This window comes from Pseudoliparis swirei, chromosome 17, assembly GCF_029220125.1.
Source record: "Pseudoliparis swirei isolate HS2019 ecotype Mariana Trench chromosome 17, NWPU_hadal_v1, whole genome shotgun sequence".
Classification (NCBI taxonomy): domain Eukaryota; kingdom Metazoa; phylum Chordata; class Actinopteri; order Perciformes; family Liparidae; genus Pseudoliparis; species Pseudoliparis swirei.
The window spans coordinates 12,118,231-12,133,368 of NC_079404.1; the positions used below are offsets into that span (position 1 = coordinate 12,118,231).

Below are 15,138 nucleotides of genomic sequence, written 5' to 3' on the forward strand. Positions count from 1 at the left end.
TCGTGGAATATGCCTACTATGAACTATTCATACACTCTGTCATATTCATTGAATGTATTTTAACTCTAAATCTGTCCTTCTGTACACATTACATCTATTGCATCTGTCCATCCTAGGAGAGGGATCCTCCTCTGTTGCTCTCCTGCAGGTTTCTTTTTCCCCCTGAAGGGTTATTTGGGAGTTTTTCCTGGTCCGATGTGAGGTTTTGGGGCAGGGATGTCTATGTGTACAGATTGTAAAGCACTCCGAGACAAATTTGTAATTTGTGAAATTGGGCTATACAAATAAACTGAATTGAATTGAATTGAATGTATCATTTTTCCTTACATGCATTTGAAAGATGCTGCACGGCCATGTTTAACCACACAAGCCACCAGATGCCCGTCACTGATCTCATTTGCAAGTTTCCCTGTACAGACAGATGCAGGTTCACATAACACCAGCAGGACTCTGCAAAAATGTACAGAAAAAGTCATGTGACTCGAAGCACCTGCCCAAAAAACACACGAGAAAAGAAACTTCCAGTCGTGGGCAGAGCCGTTGACACATTTAAAAGAGTAACACTTCAAAGAAATACCGTTGGTGTCATTCAGAACTTGCACATTAAACAAAATCTAAACAAGTACAACTCAGGAATAATTAATGTTCTTAAAATGTACCTAAAACTAATCACTACTGCTCATTTCAATGCAGTATTCAAAACCTGATATTTCGTTTATCATTCCTCAGTTGGTGTGTAATGAACTTCTTGTGCTGGGCGTCAGTGTAGCCAAACGTTGGTAGTGTCAGAAAGTCCCAAAACATTTAGAAACAAAAACCAATGTCCATAAAACCATGATTATCTGTGTAAGCAAAATGATCACATCCCGTGATGTTCGGAACTGAGACTGTCAGGAGGAACCCAACTAACAATTGGAAAGAAATGTTGTGCGGATGAATAAAAAAAAAAAACTTGGACGGGTGGCTGATAGTATTTGTTATAGGTCAGAGTTGTGTATGGCAAGGTGACAATGAGGTTTAAGGTTGTCCGGGAATCCCTTAGTTGAAGTCAGGTTTTTCTGGGAAGGTGCAACCTGCTTGTCTGATGATGACGTTGGCCGCGTAGTGTGCCGCCTTCATGCACTGATCCATCGGTTTGTCCCGGACCAGCTCAGACAGAAAACCTGCAACGCAGAGGGGAAACATTTGAACAGAAAGGACAAAGAAAGCTAGATACGTATCAAATGAAAACCGGGGACAATCTTACCTCCTACAAAGGCATCCCCTGCACCATTTGTGTCAACGATTTTCTCGGGGTCAATGGGCAGAACAGGGAATGTCTCGAACTTGTCACCTGAATAGGCACGTTAAGAATAATTAGACACCTGCAGTAAAGCTTTAAAAGAGAAACAAGAGTAACATAAAGAAAAAGAAAAACATAGGAAATCTTACTGAGGCACATAGCAGTATCATCTTTCCCTTGGGTCAACACGACAATCCGCTGTCTCTTTTTGTTGTCTTTGGGCAACGCCTGGGCTTTCTTGGCTATTTCCTTTATGTCCTCGGTCTACAGAGAAATTGCACATCAACATAACCAATTGATAATGCGTACATGGAAAATGCAGCACTAATCATTTACAAAATCAGTCCACTCACGTCAAAGTCTTGCTCTTTAGCGAATGCTGCCGCCTCCTGAAGAACAAAAATAGAAACATTTGGCTAAACATCAACATCCGGTGGCCCCAAAGCTCTCCACAAGCACCGACTGCCAATATGTAGAGAATCTAAAGAATGTGCTGTGCAAGTCTGGCTTACTGTCTCATTGCCGAACAGCACATCGACGTAGGGCATAACCTGCATGAGGTTATCCTTGAAGAACTGACAGATGAAGGGCGCGGAGAGGTTCAGGCAAAACAACTTGTTCTTTTCAGACGCATGTTTCGCCACTTTCAGGATGGACTCCACAGACACGGTCAGGAAGAAACCCTGGAAGCAAACAGTGACATTGGGTCAAGACGGATCTGCTTTTTATATCCTGATGGGCTCTAATGAATCCCATGAAGTCTTAAATAGAGACTGCACCAGTATGTACAGACATTCCCCTGTGGGTTCACTTGTGGTTTCCTGATATCAAATGGCACGTCACACTATGGAGTCCTTTTGTAACTTCTACTTACAGCGATATAGTAAACGTTAGCTTTTTCCACCAGCTTCCAGTTTTCTTCCAGGTCTAGATGCTTGTCCTTCTTATAAGCGTTAGCAGCAGCTAGGTTAGCTACCAGAGACCTGAGAGGAGAAAACAATATACGAGACAAAGAGTTACAGATAGGTGAGATTATAATTTATCAACATGAGCGTATAATAATAATAATGACCCACCTGTTATCTCCGGTGATGCATGCAGCACATGTCCCTGTGGGTTCTTCATCCTGCTCGTAGTAGTGAGCATCAATGTGGGCCTCCTCAGCCTTCTGCTTCAGGATAACTCCAAACTTGTCTTTGCCAATGCAGCCAAAGAACGTTCCCACATTGTGGGGTTCCTGGATCATCCACTACAGAAGGTGACAACAGCTCTCATTCGTTGATTAACTCTACTCACTGGGCCCAACATCGGCAAAGATATTTCACGGAGCAGAGATGTAGTGGCAGAACAGGATGTTAGTGAGTTTCTAAGTACACGACTGACCTGCGCGACCTTTATGGAGTTCTGTGTGGCTCCTCCAGCGTGGTACTCAACTTTAAATTTCTTCACTATCTCCTCAAATCTATACACAGAAACAAACATGAATACATATTATCCAATGCATACCGTTAGTTCACTTCCTGTTCAACTACAATATCGATATGTATGTTTCTGGCTAAGTGATGCAGAACATCACGTTTTACCAGCGACAAAGTATCAATTATGACTGTGTACTGAATATAAAACTAGATTTTGTAGCTGTTCGTAAACATCATACTAAGCTGAGAGTCTTCTTGCTGTAGCGTCATATTAAATAGACGGAAGAGAATAGTGTCAATCCTCTCAGAACTCAGCCAGAAAGGGAATTTGTGTTTTGCCCAAAATGTCAACTTATTGCTTTAAGTCTCATTTACTTTTTCTTCGATCAGACATGGGTGATCAATAATTGCATATGAGGAACTTTAACTTTACAATCTAAACAATTTGTTTTGCTATCATATTGGTTTGTGTGGAGACGTGGCCTGAAAGCCAGTAAACTCATCTAGGGGGAGACTGTACTCTATGCCAAAGGATAATCTTGTAATATTTCTTCCAGGTAAATACAATATATGCATGACTGATCGCTGACTTCACAATTTGAACCATTTAGGCCTGTTATATAACACAATGTACAAAAGCACCTCTAATTTGCCTTTGTCTTTCAGTCTCAATATAGCAGCACCATCAACGTACACACAGATATTTGGTTGTATTTCTTTAGAGTATGAAACTGTGCTCAACTAGGTCATTGGGTCATTGTAAAACAGGCAGACTGCTGGTAAATGGCTCGAGACTGAACCTGAGGTTGAGAGAGAGACATGGTGCCTCTATTGTCTTATCGCACCTAAAGTCTGTTTGGTCCCTTATGCATCTTCCCCTTGGGGGAAATCTTCAACATGTCGCAACCTGACCCTGGAGTGCTAAAATAAGTACGGCCTGAACAAGTAGAAACACCAATGTGGACAGGTAGAACTGGTTTGGACTTGCACCTTCATACATAACAAGTGACCAAGGTCTTCCTTATTAACCCACTACTGACTCAGGTTGAGAATCATGAATAGGAATCTTCCTGTATATAATTCATATATAGAGATGTAACTGTCATTCGCGGTAGCAAAATGTCTGAGTTATAACTGTGGAGTCAATACATCAGTTTGATCCTTAGAGACAGTGACACGTGACTCTCTTATCTCCTGTTAAATGTTTGCTTTCTGGCTTCTGTCTCAGAGGGACTGGGAGGTAATATGCCCTGGTTTGCTATTGGCTCAGACTGTCTCTATGTACCGAATTTGCTGCTCTGCCATTGGCCGTCTACAAAGATACAGGGGTCAATCGTGGCAATTTCTGGTGTGTGCCTGTTGAGACTGCTCTGCTCCAGAACGAGGGGAAAAAAGGGTATGAATTCAGACACATTTGTTTCTCCCTGCAGACTAGAAACCTCTGGTAAAAACCACTGCCTACACCAAGAAAGAAATGATGCAATATAGGAGTTACGAACAGTGCTTTGTGTTTGTCCTCTGCCAGGATCTGGTCATTGGTTTTCAGAGAGTACCTGCACATAATTAAAAAGGAGACAAAAGATTAGTTTCTTCATGTCATCTCAAACGTATGCTACATAAACCGTGCTGTTTTAACTCATACACTGTCCCTTTTTATTTCATACACAGCTCCAGAAAGGTTGGCTGGAATAAAAAGCACACGCACAATAACCTTCTTGATTATCTTTATGTGGATAAGCGTTTTTAGACACGATGCTGGTGCTGCCGAATGGGGGTTTCCCTCTTTTGTAAAATGTAAATAAATAAATCAATAATTCATTAGCAGAGGACCTCTGTGAAAGTGCCTTTATTAGTACCACCACTCAGTCCAAATCAATATGTTGGTCAATTAAGTAAAAAAAAGTGTCTACAGTAGCTTCCTCGAATCAGGCAGGTGAGGGATTAAGGTGCAGCTTTAGTCCTACTTTCTATGTGACGGAATAAGAACTGTGGTTGGTTGGTTTAGCTTAATCCTGGAGTTTATGCAAGGGGTTTGAGAGTGGACTCTGAGCTGGAACCCAAAGGAGCCCTTTGCCCTGGTCAACGCAGTCAGACCAGAAAACTGCTGCTCTCATTGTTGTGTAAGTTTCCACTGATGGCTCCCACTAGTTCGAAGAAAACAGTCAAATAATAAATAAGTAAGCAAGCAACTAAATTCTCTTAATTCTGACTTTTAAAAAAAAAAGGTGAATTGTTGAGTCAGTCACTCCTTTTGTGCTCTGCTTACTTTTATGGTGTAGCCAGCGTGATTTAAGAACATTAAAAGATGATAATTACTAATCTTATCATGAAAAGGCGGGGAGTGGCATCGATTGTTTGTTTCACTAGAACAGACAAACATGCATCAACTCACTAATGTAAGGCTATATTTAAGCTATATAGCTGGAGGAGATACAGCTCTGTTGATGGTGATCAGCCAGCGTTGCCCTTCCCTGTGCTCGGCTCGCTTATATATTCCTTGTCTCACATCTTCATTGATCAAATTACATCATAATGCCTCGTTCTATGATAATAATAATAATAATAATCATTTATTTTATATAGCGCTTCTCTAGACACTCGAAGTCGCTTTACAGTTCAGAGACCAGTAGTCATACACACACACAGTCATCCCGGTGGTGGTAAGCTACATCAGTAGCCACAGCTGCTCTGGGGCAGACTGACGGAAGCGAGGCTGCCAATCAGCGCCTACGGCCCCTCCGACCACCACCAACATACATTCACATCCATAGGAACCGGGGTGAGGCTGCGGTGCATGTCTTTATGATGGTGGGGGAAACCGGAGTACCCGGAGGAAACCCACGCAGACACGAGGAGAACATGCAAACTCCACACAGAAAGGACCTGGAGCGACCGGGAACGACCGGGACTCGAACCCAGGGCCTTCTTGCTGTGAGGCGACAGTGCTAACCACTGAGCCATGATGGTCAGCCTGTCACTGGAGTGACCTCACTGACACCAAACATCTTTATTTCACTTGATCTGAACTTGACTGTGCTTCATAGCAGCAAAAGAAAATGGAAACAAGCTCAACATCAAAATAAAAGACAATCCAAATATGTGTTAGTATTTATCTGCCTTTATAATTCTTCAGGGATCAAGGACTACAAGATGACAGCACTTCCTTTAGGTGACAAAACATGTACGATAAATGTATTAACTTACTTGTCCAAGAAGTCTTTGTCCACAACAGCACTGATGTCCAGTAAGGGGTTTCCCATCCCAAAGAGTGAATTAGGGCTGAAACACAAAAGACGAGATGTTAAAACTAAAAGGCTCTACATTGCTTTCACAAGACTAACTATTTTCCTTCTTTACTTGTATGAAACACTAATATTTAGAAAATATAGAAAGGCAGACAGTAAGTCCTCCTCAATCAGTTTAGAGAGGCGAATTTCAAATGTCACATTTGGTCAGTTCACTGAACGAGCTGGTTTTTTACTCCAGGATTGGACCGTTCATTTGCAAAACCCACAGTTTTGTTTCCATGTGACTTCCATCACATGACTTAAGACCTTCCACTTCCACAGACAGGAGCAGAAATGGCAAATATCAGTTTCTAAACATCGAAGACGTGTCCACAAAAGAATATGACACTGTGGTGCAGTGGTGAGGACCCAGTTAATCATGCATGTAACTTGACCCAGCCTTGAACAACACCTGCCGTCTGATCACTGGCTGCTTGAAACCCACCAACACAAGCAACCTGCACCTCCTCGCTGGCATTGCACCTGCTGATATTAGACGGAAAGTTGCCAGCCGAGTCGAGAAAACAAAAGCTACTCGCGATGAACGCCATCTCCTCCATGGATGTCACCCTCCGGCCCAACGGCTAAAGTCAAGAAAAAGTTTTCTCAGCCAGGTCCAGCCCCTAACAAAGTCTCGGGAAGAAACCAGAATACAACTCTGGATGGAAAAACTTGAGAATGACCCACCTCCAACTGACATGGGAATACCCCCCACTGAAAACCTACCCCCTGGCCAAGAAGCATCATGGGCTCAATGGAAAACACTCAACCGCCTTAGAACAAGAACGGGACGATCCAAAGATGCTCTGGTCAGATGGGGCTACAAGACTGGCCCAACCACCTGTGAATGTGGACAAGCAGACCATACAATGGAGCACTGCCTTGTCTGCCCTCTACTACCTAACCCTTGCAGCCCAAAAGACCTTGCAGTATTCAACAAAAACGCAAAGGACTGTGTAAAGAAATGGGAAACTGCCATATAACTATCACGCTTCAGTGAAACGAAAAGAAGAAGATGCATGTAACCATGTTATGACACGCAGAGCAAGGCAACATCGGGATAGCCGGAGGCTGGGTGCGTCTCCACAGCCCCGCAGCCCGCTCTCTGCTGGGGCAAACAACTGAACACGGGTTGAATATCTTTGCACAATAACATCATGTAAAAAAAAAGAAGCACAGCAGTATGCTCTGTGTCAAACAACAGCCTCACGTGAGCTAGTCTCCGTAACCAATAATTGGTCACACATGTCTTTGCAAATTGTATCATTATATAAACTTAATAGTAGATTTGCAACACTGCAAATGAACCAAGAGTTTCTGGAAGCATGTTAATAATGTGCACTCGTCATCACCCCTGAATGACAGTTCTTGATGTCACCACAACAGGACCCAGATCGAGCATGTCTCAGACCGTAACATATGTCACGTCCATATGAGCTACAATATTTTCCCCATCAAGCATTTTATTTTTTATACACTCCTCTGAGAACAATATGTAATGGAAGCAGAAAAAAACAACACGGACAAATCTCTCTTGAAAAAACAGAGTATGAATGTAATTAAGCAGATAAATGCAGAACATGGATCTTCTCAGCAGTCACACCCTGACTATCATCTCCCACATTACATGCATCTGTCAATATGCAGTGGGGTGATTACTGGGCTTGAGCAGCCAATTACGCCCACCTTTAGATAAATGTCCTTGGTCAACGTGTTCTTACCTTGCAGACGACATGGTGTCTCTCTCTGTGTGTAGCAGCTAGACCCTGACAGACCCGTTGAGCAACCTAAAACCGGCTCAGAAAGAGCGAAGCACTCAAAAACTTCTGAATTTCTGCTCAGTGTGCAGGAAGATCGATTTTACCCTGCAACCACAGCTCCTCCTACCGACTGATTGGAGACATCTAGAGGAGGGGCCAGCCGGTCTCTGTCAGGCCTCAATCCACTCACTACTCTGCTATATTACATGGCGAGAAGCGTGCTGATGACCGCAGCCACTCAGATACCAGAATATGAAAAGTCAGAAAACTTCAATAGATAACCCCATCAATGGACTTCACACCTTATCGATGGCTACCTCCTATCCAGCGTGCTGGTTCATCATGCAGACATTTGATGGTGGAAATAACCTCACAATGTTCAACCTCCCTCACGTCATAGACGCATTTATGATGTTTTCAGGCTATATGTACAGTTCAAACTCAAGATTAGCGCAGATTAGCGCGCAAACTAATTAGAGGAGGGTCGGTGTCTCCCCGCGCCGCAGGAAGGCAGTTCATTTCTTTATTCTTTTTAAACTTTCGGTCACCTTAGTTCTCCAGGAGTCTTTTTGGTCGGAGACTCCTCCGTCTTCTTCTCCTTAGAGAGTTTTTGTTTCTTTGCTTTTGGTTCTTCAGAAGCCATGGCTGACTATGCACGTTGCGATCACCTTAACCAGAGTGAAAACGCGGTCGCGCTAACAGGGAAAAGGGCGTCTGTGACCCCGCGGAAACCCTTGCAGGCAGCCGGTGCCTCCCCCAGTCCGTGTGACGCGCACAGAGCTCAGCCAATCAAAGCTCTACATTGTTCTTTTTCTTTTCTGGCGACAAAGTCGCGTACGTTTTAAGCACTCATGAATATTATACAGAAGGAAATCATACAACTTCTGGTATAAGACTAGAACAATTGGTCGGATTACCACCAGGTTTTCCACCATTACTGAATTGACCTTTATTCGAGGAACTAGCATGAATTAATTACAGTACAACTGAGAACAATATGGATTCAATCAAAATGATAATTTAAATATATGTACAATAAATAATATATACATAATACAATATGTATAATAATAAAGTGTTTATAAAAACTACTATCACTTAAGTATTGTAACAGGGATTATTCAACAATGAATTTAATTATTATTAATTTAATTATTTTAAATAAACATGACAGGACTTTAAGGATACAACACAGAGGAAAGGAGGAAGAAAAGGGAAGAGAACAACAAAAAACAGACAAGAAGAAGAAGAAAAAAAATAGCAAATAACACATAGGCACACCACCTGTCTTACGTAAGTACATATTGGTTATATCATTAGGTCAAGTCAGTATTGGTACGAGTGTTTTTAATCTGGCAGGGCAAAGTCCAACCTGGAGGGGTTCACCATGTCTAAGACCGGTTTCCATATCTTGACAATTCCCTTTACATTGTCATGGAGGGTGTGGGTCAACTTTTCCAGAGAGAGAACTTCCAAAATCCCCTTGTACCAATCATCCGTTGAAAGGGTATCTTTACAAATCCAGAATTTAAGAATTGTCTTTCGTGCAAAATATACAATAATATTTCAATCTGTTTTGCATTGTTGCTACTCACTGCTCACTTCAGCTGCCAGAACACATTAACGAGGTGAAAGTTCCAGGTCACATTCGATCAAAGAAACTACTTCATCCTTTACTTCTCTCCAGAATGTTTGAATCTTTGCACATTTCCAAAACATGTGTATAAGTACCAATTTAAGAGTTACATTTCCTACTATCTAGGGAACCTAGGCCAAGGCTGACCCTCAGCAGTGGTGTACAATGCAGGCAATGTAGTATTTTGAAGTCTATTTATATATATATATATATATATGTATTCCTCTGTATATTTAATATTGTTACTCTATTTATTTTTGTATTACTGCTCTGTGCACCCACTGCTGTGATCCTGCAATTTCCCCACTGATGGAGTAATAAATGAATATCTTATTTTATGTGTAGTTTACCTATTTTAATTCTAACCTTTTTGCCCTGCCAGATGAATTGCGTGAACATTTTAAGTCAATGAAGAAGCTGTTGGGTATTGAGTTTGGCAGCATCTCAATACCCAACATGTATGCAGTGACCTAGACAGTATATTCATGTTTAGCATGCTTATCCTGCCCAGTCAGAAAGCTGGTAGCACCGCCAATGTAAGTCTTCCCCGATGCGTGTTGTGATTGGTTTAAGATTGAGTTTAACACGTTTTTAATAGAAAGGCAGCACCGAATTTCTAAATACAATTTAAATACTAGACACCTTTTAAAACTTTTTTTTGTTCCCCACAAGTCTACAATTTGGCTCGTCATCAAATTATGACAAGTATTGCTATGTGAAAATCTGACATGAGGGTAAATGTCTCGGGTGTGAGGTCTGCCACTTCTCCGCCAAGAACTTATTTGGTTTTCTGTGAGTTCGGTCTTCACAAACACCTGGAAGTTTTCACACAGGGCAAAGGAATCACACTGACCGTGGGTGTAGCTGCCCACAAACCTTGCCTGATTAAAAAGTCCATAACATTGCTTTGAAAATAACGATCATATTGACACTACAGTTGCTTTGTATTGAAACCGTCTGGATTTATTTCAGAGATGTATTACTAGTATTTGGACCGTATTCTTTTGATTTGTAGATTATGTTCTCGTGACTACGTTGTGTTTACGTGTGCGTAGATCTGAGGGCGTCTCCTGAGCAACTAAGACAAGGCTGCCACAAAGTAGCCCACTTTAGTTACAATTCTTTGCACAATCAACCGGAGTTACCAGGTAAAACATTATATACTCATTGAAACTTTGTATAAATTATCTCCGATGCAGAGCTTTCATGTCGCTTTAACACTTTTCACTCTCGAGTTTGCTTTATTTGTCTAACATTAAGAAACTGATGGTAAGAATCTCCGAAGTTGCCAATCTCTAGTTCGCTCGCCAGCTGGTTAATTTAAAGTTAGTTTAACATAATGACAGTTGGTAAACTGACACTGCTTTACATTTACATTGGCACTGCAATACAAAAACAGACCAGGAGCTTTAAGTTGTGCTTACAATAGTTTATTTAATGTCTCCATCTGCCACTCAATAACACTGAGCACTAATATCATCAACAACCACCTCATTGTTGCAGCTGAGATGATCCACAGTCTATTCCTTATCAATCACTCTGGAGACATCTTCCTGGAGAAACACTGGAAGAGTGTCGTCAGCCACAGTGTGTGTGACTACTTTTTCGAGGCCAAGGAGAAGGCGGTGGACCCGGAGGATGTGCCCCCTGTCCTGCAGACCCCCCACCACTATCTAATCACAGTACACAGGGACCAGCTCTTCTTCCTCTCTGTGGTCCAGACTGAAGTCCCTCCACTGTTTGTCATTGAGTTCCTCCACAGAGTGGCAGACACATTTCAGGTGTGAATAAATTCGGTGTTATGTTTTTATCAAAATCAGAATCAGCTTTATTGGCCATGTATGCGTACGCATACAATACATTTGACTTTGGATTGTCCATTGCACTCAATTTACATACACAGAAATAGACACAAAAACAAAGACAACAAATCAGAACAGAAGTAAGCATAAACATTGAGCTACTATATATATTATATACATCGTGAAATGGAGGTAATTAGTATGGAATTGGGACTCTTGTTGGGTCTCAATGGGAAACGGCTAAGAGTGAGTGCTTAGCTTTTCTACACCAAACTTCTTTTGCATTTGTTAGTTTTGTGTGTGCTTTATCTATTGTAACAGGCATTTCTGTCGACAGGACTACTTTGGAGAGTGCTCAGAAAGTGTAATCAAGGACAATGTGGTGACAGTGTACGAGCTGTTGGAGGAGATGCTGGACAACGGCTTTCCACTAGCAACAGAGTCCAACATCCTCAAAGAGCTGATCAGGCCTCCCACCATCCTGCGATCAGTTGTCAACACACTCACAGGTAAATGGAGGTCACTGCCTTAAGGCTAGTTCTCACTCTCCGCATCTGCCACCCAAAGTGAACTCTCTGATTGTCATTTATACTCTCCTGATGAGGAGATCTGCTCCAGATGTTTGGCTTTCCCACCACAGCTGCTCCCAGTACTGTCAAATGGGAGGCGGTAGAGCCACCTGGCAAGAATGTAGATGTCTCCAATTACCCTGCTCCTCAGCCCTTATATTATCTACAATATAGACGTGTACATTTATGAGTTTGCTTTTTTTCTGTGTTTTATTTAGGAAGTAGTAATGTTGGAGATACATTACCAACAGGTCAACTGTCTACAGTCCCATGGAGGCGGGCTGATGTTAAATACACCAACAATGAGGCATATTTTGATGTGATCGAGGAAATAGATGCCATTCTGGACAAATCAGGTACAAACAAGTGTATCCACGGCAGTTAGAAGTGATTCCTTTTTCCTTAGACGTGGTTTCCCTTTAAACGTGCATGCGTTTCCTTCAATCTTTAGGTACAACAGTGTTTGCAGAGATCCAGGGTGTAATTGAAGCCTGTGTGAGGCTCACTGGGATGCCTGACCTGACTATGTCCTTTATGGTTCGTTAATTTCCTCTCAACTCTGTGTTTTTCTTTGCATGCTTATGTCTGTTTCTACCCGTGTGTTGGTCCAAATGTAAAGTTCACTCGCCATCATTGTCCCTTTTGATGACAGAATCCCCGTCTTCTCGATGACGTGAGTTTCCACCCGTGTGTGCGGTTTAAGCGCTGGGAGTCAGAGCGCACTCTCTCTTTCATCCCGCCAGATGGACATTTCACACTCATGAACTATCATGTCAGCTCTCAAAAGTAAGCAGAGGCACATCTGTATGATTAATTTATAATTAAGTACAAATATAAATGGGATCTGAGCATCAACATCTCCGAGGAACGATTTGTTGTGTTATTTTCTTTGGGTTTCAGTGCGGAGGAGTGGATTGAAATTCTGGTTTAATTTCTGCAATAAGGATTTACAATCCACTCTAGTTACCATGTTTACTTATAAACACAAGCTGGTCTGCCTGCTGTCTTTATTTTCATCGTGATTCATTCTGTCTGTGTCCATCCTCAGTCCCGTGGCCATTCCAGTGTACGTGAAGCAGAACATCAGTTTCTTTGAGTCAGGACCTTGTGGTCGCCTGGACATCACGATCGGACCCAAGCAGACCATGGGAAAAACGGTGGAGGCTTTAATGGTCAAAATCCACATGCCTAAAGCTGTGCTCAGTGCCAACCTCACAGCCACACAGGGAAACTACACCTACGACCTCCCTAACAAGGTAACAACCGTTTACAAAGCCATCCATAGCAGTGATACTCTGTGCCAATCATTTTCCAGAATCTCGTCAAATCCTTTACTGACAAGCTGCTTACATCTTACCTGCCGACCTCACACGTAATAAATTGATGGCAAAAGTAACATTACAACTATATGTTAAAGACATATACTACCGTTCAAAAGTTTGGGGTCATCCAGACAATGTTGTGTCTTCCATGAAAACTCACTTTTATTTATCAAATTAATTGAAAATTGAATAGAAAATATAGTCAAGACATTGACAAGGTTAGAAATAATGATTAATATTTGAAGTATTAATTTTGTTCTTCAAACTTCAAGCTCAAAGGAAGGCCAGTTGTATAGCTTATATCACCAGCATAACTGTTTTCAGCTGTGCTAACATAATTGTACAAGGGTTTTCTAATCAGATATTAGTCTTCTAAGGCGATTAGCAAACACAATGTACCATTAGAACAATGGAGTGATAGTTGATGGAAATGGGCCTCTATACACCTATGGAGATATTTCATTAGAAACCAGACATTTCCACCTAGAATAGTCATTTACCACATTAACAATGTATAGAGTGTATTTTTGATTAATGTTATCTTTATTGAAAAAACAGTGCTTTTCTTTGAAAAATAAAGACATTTCTAAGTGACCCCAAACTTTTGAACGGTAGTGTACTTTTGCACTACATTTTTTTGAGCTCTTTAATGAAACAGCTGATGTTAACTTGATCAGAACTGGTGGTGTTTTAGAGAAAATATAACTGGAAACCTAAAGTGTTCTTTTTTATGTCCTAATGTCTGTGTTTTGATAGCTGTTGATTTGGGACATTGGGAAACTGAACCCCCAGAAGCTCCCGAACTTGAAAGGCATTCTGAGTCTGCAGGCAGGAGCTGCCAAACCTGAAGATAACCCATCACTCAACATTGACCTAAGGATCCAGCAGGTGGCCATATCAGGTAGTCCTCGCTTTGTATCTACTTATAACTGGGCCACAGTTTTCAGTCATTGCTCAATTTGCTTCTCTCCCCTCTGTACAGGGCTTAAGGTGAGTCGTCTTGAAATGTTTGGAGAGAAGTACAAGCCATTTAAAGGGGTCAAGTATGTGACTAAAGCGGGGAAATTTCAAGTGCGGACCTGAGTAATGACTGTTTGAGGTTAAAAGTCAGCAAACCAATGTGCCAAATAGGGGGCAATATTATAAATATTCCAATATGTCATATATATCCTCTGGCTCATTGTTATTAATACACAGTTATTTATGATGTGGCCTGTAAAGGGAAGCCTTAATAACCAATGTGAATCTGTCCAGTTCAAATATGCAGCATTGTATGAACCATTCCTTCTCTCTTTTTGGACTATTTTCTTTTTCTTTTTTACCACCTTCTGAGTCTTGCCCAAAAGAAATATTTTGGTTTGAAAAGGGACACTCGGGGCTCACCACCTCATCCTCGATACTTCATCACACCTTTCTAATCTTCATGTTGCCTGAGAGTGAGCAGCTGTGCCTTTTGAAAGCCTTTTTACTAAGTATCTGTATTGTGTTCTTGCTTACATTCACTCTTTAATGTGGTCTTAGTTAGGGTGCTTTGTAAAGCACACTACACAAATTGCATATTTCAGAGGCCTACGGGTAAATACATTTTTTAAATATTTATCTATAGCTAATCTACATAGTTTGACTTATCTGTAAAGCCAAGATGCATCTTTTGGGAACAGTTTTCTCTTTTGTGAAATCTAAAAAAACCTTGAATGCAACATCTTTACTTCGCAATATTTGCACAATCAATTGTTAACAGAAAAAAAAGACTCCTTGTATGAAGTTGAATCTTTATTTTAATGAATACAAAGTTTTCTTAAAGTTCAATAATGATGATTTTCATGTGTGCTCTTTTGACCATGCTAGCTGTATGGCTACTTTTTTGGTTTACTAAACTAATAAAATTCCCATTAGCCTCAGCTTTGTGTGTTTACTGTTACTGCTAGCATGCAAGTAAGTGCTAACACACTGAACATCAACTTCTGCATGTGAGCAGTCATTGTGAGTATGTTAGCATTTAGCTTAGTCCAGTTGATTGCATGGTATTATACATTATGTATCTAATGCTTGAAAAAGAGTT

The 15,138-nt window shown here is 41.3% G+C and overlaps 2 protein-coding genes across 4 annotated transcripts; one reads left to right on the plus strand and one right to left on the minus strand.

The window, feature by feature from the left end:
* Positions 1-514: 514 nt before the first annotated feature.
* adka (adenosine kinase a) lies at positions 515-8,455 on the minus strand. 2 transcript variants are annotated; one of them, XM_056436279.1, is made up of 11 exons: positions 8,296-8,455; positions 5,905-5,979; positions 4,200-4,253; positions 2,666-2,744; positions 2,359-2,531; positions 2,157-2,265; positions 1,795-1,965; positions 1,636-1,671; positions 1,432-1,546; positions 1,247-1,333; positions 515-1,163 (listed from the first exon to the last, which is right to left on the minus strand). In XM_056436279.1, the coding sequence occupies exons 1-11, from the start codon at positions 8,388-8,390 to the stop codon at positions 1,039-1,041; spliced, it is 1,119 nt and encodes a 372-aa protein (XP_056292254.1). In that variant the 5' UTR covers positions 8,391-8,455; the 3' UTR covers positions 515-1,038. The 2 variants fall into 2 exon arrangements, with proteins under 2 accessions (XP_056292254.1, XP_056292256.1); XM_056436281.1 differs by lacking the exon at positions 8,296-8,455 and adding an exon at positions 7,709-7,830.
* A 1,846-nt stretch (positions 8,456-10,301) lies between these two features.
* On the plus strand, positions 10,302-14,977 carry ap3m1 (adaptor related protein complex 3 subunit mu 1). 2 transcript variants are annotated; one of them, XM_056436277.1, is made up of 9 exons: positions 10,303-10,531; positions 10,887-11,164; positions 11,523-11,694; positions 11,973-12,110; positions 12,206-12,291; positions 12,407-12,540; positions 12,803-13,010; positions 13,833-13,977; positions 14,059-14,977. In XM_056436277.1, exons 2-9 carry the CDS (start codon positions 10,892-10,894, stop codon positions 14,157-14,159), a joined length of 1,257 nt encoding a protein of 418 aa, XP_056292252.1. In that variant the 5' UTR covers positions 10,303-10,531; positions 10,887-10,891; the 3' UTR covers positions 14,160-14,977. The 2 variants fall into 2 exon arrangements, with proteins under 2 accessions (XP_056292251.1, XP_056292252.1); XM_056436276.1 differs by having other exon boundaries at positions 10,302-10,531; positions 13,833-14,977.
* The last annotated feature ends 161 nt before the right edge of the window (positions 14,978-15,138 follow it).

Excerpts from the sequence above, each read along its gene's own strand:
- adka (XM_056436279.1), bottom strand. The coding sequence starts at position 8,390 with ATGGCTTCTGAAGAACCAAAAGCAAAGAAACAAAAACTCTCTAAGGAG. Across the intron at positions 4,254-5,904 it reads GACAAAGACTTCTTGGACAA|GTACTCTCTGAAAACCAATG; the intron begins GTAAGTTAATAC and ends AATTATGTGCAG. Across the intron at positions 2,266-2,358 it reads TGCATCACCGGAGATAACAG|GTCTCTGGTAGCTAACCTAG; the intron begins GTGGGTCATTAT and ends TTCTCCTCTCAG.
- ap3m1 (XM_056436276.1), top strand. The coding sequence starts at position 10,892 with ATGATCCACAGTCTATTCCTTATCAATCACTCTGGAGACATCTTCCTG. Across the intron at positions 11,165-11,522 it reads GAGTGGCAGACACATTTCAG|GACTACTTTGGAGAGTGCTC; the intron begins GTGTGAATAAAT and ends TTCTGTCGACAG. Across the intron at positions 12,292-12,406 it reads ACCTGACTATGTCCTTTATG|AATCCCCGTCTTCTCGATGA; the intron begins GTTCGTTAATTT and ends TTTTGATGACAG.